At 42.3% G+C, this 9,506-nt stretch overlaps 1 protein-coding gene across 4 annotated transcripts in view; it reads right to left on the reverse strand.

Moving 5' to 3' along the window:
* Positions 1-9,309, reverse strand: part of ELF2 (E74 like ETS transcription factor 2) — a 39,429-nt gene extending 30,120 nt beyond the window's left edge. For 2 of the 4 annotated variants that reach the window (XM_080402843.1, XM_080402842.1), the window contains exons 1-3: positions 9,124-9,263; positions 1,204-1,399; positions 32-197 (exon numbers count right to left, since the gene is read on the reverse strand). In XM_080402843.1, the coding sequence (XP_080258969.1) occupies positions 32-197; positions 1,204-1,275 (238 nt within the window). In that variant the 5' untranslated portion in view covers positions 1,276-1,399; positions 9,124-9,263. Of the gene's footprint in view, positions 1-31; positions 198-1,203; positions 1,400-9,123 lie in introns of all 4 variants that reach the window. The other 2 variants (XM_080402841.1, XM_080402840.1) reach the window with 1 other exon arrangement.
* Positions 9,310-9,506: the final 197 nt, after the last annotated feature.

The raw sequence follows: 9,506 nt of genomic DNA on the forward strand, positions 1-9,506 counted from the left end.
ACCCAACACAACAACATTAAAGTCAGTCTACCTGTTTCCACAGTTTCAGTCTCAATTTCTTGTTCCTCTGCTACATCTTGCATCAGGTAAGTCTCGTCATCATAAACCAGGACCTGAGCAGCGTAACCCTGTTCTAGTCTGGCACTAGGAACTGGCTCCACAATCACTGCTGGGAATTCAGAGACTGGCTCATTTTCCTACAGAAAAGAAAAAAAAAATAAACAAAACAAAAAAAAAAAACCAAAAAAACACGCTCTAAATACTGCACTGTTGAACTCTACATCAATATTTTCCTCTTATGTTCTTAAATATTTCAAGAAATAATGATAACAATTTTAAAGATTATTAAAGGAAATTTTCCTCTAAAGCAAAAGAGATTTTAAAAAAATTAAAAATAGCTTATCATCCACCAAAGGGACCTTCCTGAATCTCAAAGATATCTTCCTGGCTTTAAGCGCTGAAAATTTAAAGCATCAGTCAGCTTTAACATAATGGAAAAGAGAAAGCTTTCTAATTAAGACATTCAGCTGTGGGAAGTGTTTCTTCTCCCTCTGCTCTCAAAAATGTAATCAAGGCTTTGCATGTGTACTGCGACATACCTACATCTGACCTGTATCTTATGAACACTCATGTTTTGGATTAAGTACATAAGCTATCACAAAAGAAGTGGCTACTTCAAAGCCCATATGCCTATCCCAACTTATTTAAGGATCAAAATGTCTGTAACAGCATATTTAATCTGTTAAAGTGTTGCAGAAGTGGAAGTCTGCCAGATTCAATTTACTACAAGCTACAGGATAGTAGAGTATACCTATTATTTGTTGAGAAGAATGCAAAATACCAGCAAATACATCACATGGGCTAATTCTGAAAAAGGTCCTTGTACTGTTCTTGTCTTGTTCTACACCTCAAGACACATCTGAGATCTTTACTTGAAAGAGATGCTTAGTATAAAATATAATTTTGTAAACCCAGTCTACAGTTGTACTGCAGACTTTAAAACTTACTGCTTCCATTTCTCTGTGATAAAAAAATCTTCTAATAAAAAAACATTTGAAAAACAGGCTGACTCCCTCCTCCCCACACAACAGTCTCCAATCCATTCCACTTGCTTTCACAGCAGGTTTACAGTGAATTCTTCTTTCAAATTAAGATAAAAGATGTCAGGTTTGTTAGTAAATAAATGCTATTTATTTTTCTAACCTCTTGATTTTTTATTCCATTGCTGTCAAACTCCAGGCCAGGGCCTCCAGTGTCAATCACTGCTGATGTCATGGTGCATCCCCAGAAGATGCTTTGAGAGTTGTTGTCTATCTCGAAGACAGTAATGCTGACAGCCTGAGGTTATCAAAGGCTTAAATTCACAATCCACTTCTGTTAAACAGCTAGGCAGAGGTGGCTGAAACACAAAATAATTTTAAGTTATTTGCATAGTTTATATTCAAAAGTCTTCCAACATTTATGAAAGCTATTGCATGCTACATCTCTGCATTAAAAGAGGGCATTGGTGAACACAACAGATGCGACAGAATGTACTGATCTTGGTAAAATTGACACCGAAAACTGCCATACAACACAGGTTTTACGCTAACTTTTAATACTAAGATAAAACAATTTCAGTTTGGTTCTTTGCAATTTGTTCAATTTCATACAACTTTACAAATAAATAATATCCTTACATGTTTTCCATCGGCCCAAACCATTACTTTCTCACTGAGGTCAAATACCAACTAAGTTTTTGAGACATATATACATTTGAGTTACTGCGGCTTCACTAAAGTTACTGTTTTCCTATTAAAATTACATTTTCTTCTTTGTCCTGCTAGTTTCAGTCATTTCATAAAGCTGTATTTTCATAAAACTTTCAAACATACTGCTTTTCTAAAGCAATGCATATGTAATACAGATCTCACAAATACATACCTACTTTCTAATGTACAGTTTTATTTGAAATAAAAAGGATTGTAGCAGTTTCCTATAGAAGAAATGCTTAGGAGTCCAAAAAAAGTAATTCCACATCATAATGCTTCAATTTGGGTATACGATGGACTCCTTGAACTTACAAAGATATATAACCTCCATCTTTCTGAATTTCTTTAAAACTAGATTAACAGCAGTGCTTCATTTCTAAACAACTGCTATTTATTTATTCTGAATAAATATTATTACTCATATCCTGTCTTTGGAAGAGACAAATGATCTGTCTTCATAAACCTTTGGCCGTGAGGAGCAGTTTACTACTTCAAGATGCAAACTAAGAAGTTTGGCTTCTCGTACAACAGAAAGCACATATTCCACGTGAGACGTAAGAACCAAATCTGTTATCAATTACCCTTGCGAGTAACTCCACTGAGATCAATGCTTTATAACAGAAGCCAGAATTTAGCCCAACATTTTTAATAAACTCCATCCATTTAGAAAGCTAGCACAATCACCAAGGTCTGCAAGAAAACAGGATCTCCCAACATATACTGAAGAAAATTATAATTAATGCTCCAATGGATAAACTCAATAAGGTTGCTTTTCAATAGCAGGCCACCAGTTTAAATTAAATTAATTTTGCACAGGTATCAGGAAAAGCTCTCTCAGATTCATGCCGAGTAACCGGGCTTCCTATGGGCGTGGAAACTTTTACAGGTACAGTATCTCAGATATACTATTAAAAACTACAATTACTGATCTCCCCAACTGTATGTTAACCAACTAAGAAAGTCAACAAAAAAAATCTTATGCAAAAGCTGTTTAAAAACTTCCATTTATCAAGGTATTAAGGATCCTCCAGCATGCCAGAAAAATGTGCTCAGAAAGACATCCTTTACGTTGCCATACTAACCTATCACAAAAAAAAACAAACAGCCACACCAATTGAACAAAGAAAACCTCAAGAAAGACATCACACCAAACAAAAAAATGCAGACACAACAGAATAACATATTCAGAGTTTTCACCCTTACATACAAAAAGGAGAACAAGCTCTGATCACAGCTTTCTCAGCAATTAAGCCTCATGAAATAAAACTGAAGAACAGGAGATCATCTTAAATCACTGCCACAGCAGCAGCAGAACAGGCACAAGATATATTCCAAAAGAAAGGGAAAAATATATGTAATTTAGAAGAAAAACTAAGGCATTTTTTGCTTACATAGGCAGTCAACTTGACATGAGAAAGCATGATTCATAACTAAAAATATTTTATTTGTAATAGCACAAAAAAAACCCCAACAGAGTAATACTTTATTTTCCATTGCTTCATTTATAAACCTAGCGTCACCTTTTGATTATCAATATTTTCCTTGATGAAAAAGAAAGCAAAACCTCCTCTGCTCCTCAGACAAGATTCAAGCTGGAAAGTCTTGGCCAAGCACCCTTGCAGCCATATACACCGGTCACCTTCCAGGTTTTTAGCACAAAAAGCCCACTCCCTACCTGCCTATTAATTACCACATTACTTCAAAAGTCTTTAAATACAGAAATTTGTGAAGTAGAAAAACAGCTGTTTATGAATACACTAAAATAGCATTCCTCCTCAATCAGGAGGAAAAATAAAAAATATAAATCACTTTTACTCCAAAAAACTTTTTCCTCCTCTACCATTTTCCATCTACATCCACACTAGAAATACTGCCAAGCAAGCATAACCCAAAAGAGAAGTCCAAAGAATGGAAATTATATTTTAATTTGGAAGTGCAGCCTCCAACCAGTTTCAAACATCAGCATTATTCCTGCAACTCAGACTTGTATTTATGTAAGAACATACAGCACTTCATGTAGTACCTCTGCAAAGCTTAAGCATGTCACAAAGCTAGTTTGGTTCTCATGCAGTGTATAATGCAAATAAGCAATCATATACTGGACGTGTAGTGTATATTCATATTTTATGTACTATAATCCCACACAGGTGGCCAAACAGCTGCCAAACTGCAGCAACTGAAAACACTTAATACTGTGTGCTAGATCAGGTTATGTCAAAACCCTGCTATTTCTGTCTTTTAGGTTACAAGAAGTTTAGATTACTTTTGCGCTGATTTCTCTCTACATGAATTACCAATTACCTATAGAACTGACGATAGGGCAATGCAGGAACATAAATTATAATCTTTATTTTCCAGTTCCAGCAGAAATTCATAGCGAGTAAGAACCTTGCTGGGGAAAATATACAGAAAAATGAGCGAGATGCTAAATTTTAGCATTCACTAAAAGGACGCTATCTAGACTGAATGCACAGCACAGTTCAGACAAGGAATAACTGAAAGACCCACGGAGTCTTTCTATTATAGAATTTGAACTTCATACTATGAGACTTGCTATCCAACAACCTTTTGCAAAACCTGACAGGGTAGGGGAAATAGCAAGCCCACCGGCCAGCAAGTGGGAGGTTAAAGAGTTTCAGTTCAGTCTGCTTTAGATGTTCAAAGTTAAACGCACAAACACCCCCCACACATCTAAGTGTATGTTAGAAGCCTGCAGACGCGCCCCTTTTTGAGTGAACCAGCTAAGCATCTGCCCTCTTCCCTCTCCCTACGTAGTATGCCCTTGTGGAAGCCTTTTCGTATCTCCCTTGAACTTCGGCAGAATATTGAATCTATTCCACATCCTCTCCCTAGCAAGTCACAACTAATCTGACTTCTGTAAAAGATTGCCTAGCCACTTTCAGAAATTCGTTCCAAAACTCACATTTCCCAAGTCTGAGAGAAAAAGGCCAAAAGACAATTAGCCTCACATTCTTAAGAAAGATATGACTCAAGATTTGTAAAAGACCAGGTTACCGCCAGTGATACAATTAACCAGCATAACAGCTGGTTCAAAGTATGACTATTTTCGAATTACAGAAAGATTATTATTTTTTTTTTAAAAAAGTGAATTTTAAAAAACACACACACACACTCTACAAATTTAATTCCTCTCTGGACAAGTGCTTACAACAAAGAAAAATATGGAATGACATCAGGGGAGGGGAGGCAAATAATGTAACAAACATTTCCAAAAGAGATGATCAAATAATTTTGTTACAGATCTGACATCCACTCCTGTTCTTCCTGGTTGTGGAAAATGCAAGAGAAACTAGTTCTGAAACATTTGGAATATCCCTTATGACAAGGAAAACAACTTTGCTGCATCACCTGTTATTTTTATACAAATCTCATGGGAAAACAAAAATAAGTTTAAGTGCTCTCATCCTACAAAAAAAAAAATAAAATCCGAATCTTTAAGCCATATTCTTTTCCTCAACAGCAAGAAGTTTCTAACCGTTTACCACTAAAAAAAAAAAACCAAAAAAAAAACCCCACCACACACACAACAAAGACTCAAGTTTTTGGTAGTTTTCACTGGTCAGGAAGACCGGTTACAGCACGTGCATCTGCAGAGGCTACAGGGCACTTGTCACAAAGGCTGCAAAATTTATTCACATATTTAACAGTACATTTATACAGCCTACACTATGTATCCAAGTGCCTGCCTACATGAAATCCAAACAGTCCTCTTGTGTTTTCAGCAGCTACCAGAGAAGCTTAAAAACACTGCAAATCACAACTGTGATGAACATGCAGTCATCCCACAAAAAACAAATCTTAAATCAATCCCCCTGTGCATAATCACCTATCAAGTTAATAGAGAAGCAAACATGCAGCTCAACAGAATTAAAAAAAAACAATGGAAAAAACAGCATGGAAAGGATGGCACTGTCACCTCTACTAGGCCAGACCCAAAGTGAATTTATTTAGGACTGGCTTCAAACCAAAACTCTAAATATAAATCTGCAAATAGTTTTAGTACCCTTTTATTTAAATTATAAAACAAAGAAATGAAAAAAATCAATGCTTGGGAAAAAAAAAAAAAAAAAAAAAAAAAAAAGATGCACACACTGGTACCCACACATGAAAACAAGACAAACATGCAGGAGACTGGGCAGCAGCAACCAGAGGCAGCTGCTCCGGCAGCATTCAGAAGAAACGTAAGAGTACTTGGAATAATGTCCCCCTTTTATTCAGCTGGCATCCCAAATCCTGAGGAGAGATTTATGCAGATACCTACACAGATGCAACCACAAGAGCAGGACTTGCAGCCAGCAGTAGCATCACACACAACTTTTTTTTTCAAAAAGGCCCTCCTTTGGTTTAATCAAAAAAAAAAAAAAAAGTTAAGGAAGTCTGCTTGAAAATGAAATTAGTTGTACGTGCAGAATTACACCAGCCAAGATCACTGCAGGATCCCATTAACTGTAACAAGGCTCCCTAAGGGTACAAAGGTGGTCTTTCATAGGCAGCACCTCAAACATACCAGTAAATGTCACCATCATTCTGATACATACAAACCATAGCACACTCCGGACACCAATTTTATGTCAACTGAAAGGCCTTTTTAAAGATATTTTCCCAGATAATTTTAACAGCTCTGCCTAACTGATTCACACTGGCATGTGCAGAAGAAACTGCAAACTCTGGTCGTGGTTTTGGTTTCTTTAAAAAGACCTCAGAACAAATCTAAAAACTGAAAAATTAAGTTACTGAAAAAGCTGACTGAATGAAAAAAAGTAAACTTGTGAACAGCTGAAGAGGGTGGGGTATACTCAAAAAGATGGTAAATCTTTACATCCACAAGGTTGAGGGAACAAAACACACAGTCCCTGCAATTTACAATACCTTATATATTATAGCTATCACTAAAAGTTATAGAAAAGGAAATCAAAATGAAGAATCCTCAAAGCAAGTAGTCCAGGCCATCATCATATTTCAGAAGGTTCCATACAACAAGGTAATAATTTTATTGTTGAACACACAGAAATTATTACCTTGGATCAAATTAATGATGCGCCAAATTCGTAAAGAATCTAGAGGAATTCCTTCCATACGTGTTAAATTTGATAATCTGACCATCTAAAGTTTGCTCTGAAACCTCAATATCTAAAGCTGATGAGCCCCAAAACATATAAGCTTATAATAACTTAAAGACTATTAACGTTCTGCAAAAAGCTGTGTGGCTTCAGCAGGCTTCTTCTGGACCTTCCCGTATTTCATCCTATTAGCAGGCTCTCTTCCCACTGCTCTCTATTTAAAGATCTCCTGAAACCTTCTCTTCCCTCTGACCGAATCCTCATACACATACCCTGACTTTGTACCAGTACTTCTCTTTCCAGTGTGTCAATTGTTTGTCCTTAACATCCATTTCCACACCCCCACAAGCCAGAGTAGGAAGCAATTATTCATCATTTTACATAATAAAAGAGCAGACACATGAAATTAAATGGTGAGGATGAAGATTTAAAAAAAAAAAAACAAAACAAAACAAAAACAACACAACACACAAAAGGAAGTAGTGCAACACAAAATATGCAATTCATTTTCACAGGATATTCTAAAGGTCAAAAGAGTAAGTTATACAATTTAAGACAGCTTATACAATTTATAGAGGTAAAGTCCCTGAATGGCTTATACAACTATTAAACACAAGGATGCACAGAGAGCCTGAAGCTTAGGGACCTTCCGAACCAGGTATTACTGAAACCTGAGAGATGGAAAGAGTAATGTCACTGAAGGGACCATACAGCATAACCATCCAGTTCCCAGAACTTTTCCTAAAGCAACTGATCCTTTCCCACTGTCAGAGATGGAGTGAAGGGAAAGGGAAGAGGATCTCGGGTCAGACCCATTACACACAGTTTTGTACACTTACATTTAATTTCTTTCAGATCCTTGAAATAAAGTTTTGTGCTAACAGGCACTGACTCAGATCTCCCCTGCAGTACTCAATATCACAGCTGGCTCCACGACACCCCTTCTCATTCAACAATACGGGGTTTTCAACATACCCGGATAACAGACATTTCTGTAAAGCGAACCAAAACTCTGATATTCTCCGAGCTTTCCCCAAATCAGCGGTGCCCACGCTTCTCCCTCACTTCACAGTTACAGCACAAAACATGCCAACGTGCTATTTCTACATTTTTGAGGCCACAGAAATACCTGAACTGCTCTGAAATTTTACTGTTAGAGCACTGGTCTTACGAATCTCAAGAATTCTCCAACATTCGTATCCCCATCCCTGGCTCAGCTTCGTTTCACCCTATTTGTCTTGACTAACTAGGAAGCCCTCGAAGTCTGATGCATATATATACACTAATGAGCGCTGAAAAGCTTTATGATTAAACTGTAGCACAGGTGAATAATTATCAGCGCTCAGCAGACGGACAACTTCAAAGCACAACAGGAGATGAGCTCAGCGGACGGAGAACCTGCCTCACAAACCGATTGCTTTTATGCTGACAGTCAGTAAGGTTTGACCACCTTTGCTGAAGAAGTTAAATGGTTAATAATTAAAAAAAAGTCACTAGGAGCACGACAGAGACTAGCCATCGGGGAAGGGGCATGCAGAATGAGAAACTGAATTGGGGGGGGGGGGGGGGGGGGGAACCCATCCAAAAAGCTGACAGATGCACAGCACACCGAGCTGGCCCAGTACGGTATTTTACGGGCAGGGTAAGGGGCAATTAAAAATACGCCCGAGCGCAGCGCAGGGGGCTGGGCAGGCCCGGCGGGGCGATCCCCCCGCCCGCACGGGGGGGCGAGCACGCATGACAGCGAGTGGCCAGCGCGCCGGGCTGCCATGTTCTCCCGCCGCCCTGTGTAAACAAGGCGCTGCCCCCGCGGCGCTGCCCCGGCCGCCTCCCCGCTCCCGCCGCCGCCCGGGAGGGGCTGCGGGGCCCGGCCCGCCAGGCCGCGGCCGCCTCGGGGCTGTGTTTACACTGACAGCCGCCGGGAGCCGCCCAGCGCCCCCCGACGCCCCCGACGCCGGCGGGGCGGCAGCCCGGGCGGGGAGCACGGCGGGGGGGTGGGGGGGGTGCAGCGGGGCGGCCCCGGCCCCACGGCCGCTTCGCCGCACCCGGCCCCGCGCGAAACCGAAAGTGCGGCCGGGGGTGGGGTGGGAGGGGGGCGGCGGAGCAGCCCCCGGCCCCGCCACCCCCGGGCCGCCCGGTGCACCCCGGCGGCCGCCCCCGGGACGGGCCGGCCCCGTGCCCCGCCGCCCCCTCGCGGGCCGGCCGCCCGCTCGCCCCCTCCCCGGGCCGCCTGTCAGCGCCCGTCCCGCCCGCCGCGGCGGCAGGAGCCGGAGCCGGCGCCGCGCCCTTACCGTGCCCGCACGCCCGGAGGCCGCGTAGCGTCGCCCGCCCGGACCGGCAGCAGGAGCGGGAGGCGGTGGGCGCCGCCCGGGCAGCGTCAGCGCCGGAGCCAGGGCCAGGGCCAGGGCCGCCCCGCGGCGGGAGGGGCGGGCGCAACCTGCCCGGCCCCGGCCCCCCCCGCCGCGCCGCCGCCTCTGCACATGCTCGCGCCGCCCGGCGCGCGGGGGCGCTGCGGGCATGCGCGCCCGCCTCGCGCCTGCGCAGGGACGCGCCGCGGCCGCTGCTCTGCCTGGGGCGCGAGGCTCCCCTCAAGGAGCGGCCGGCAGCGCAGTGGCGGCAGCCCGCCCTCCTGCCCTGCCTCTCCTGCCTCCTGCCCGCCCTGCCCATCTACCCT

Source organism: Falco punctatus (assembly GCF_963210335.1).
Source record: "Falco punctatus genome assembly, chromosome: 1".
In the NCBI taxonomy this organism is placed as follows: Eukaryota; Metazoa; Chordata; class Aves; order Falconiformes; family Falconidae; genus Falco; species Falco punctatus.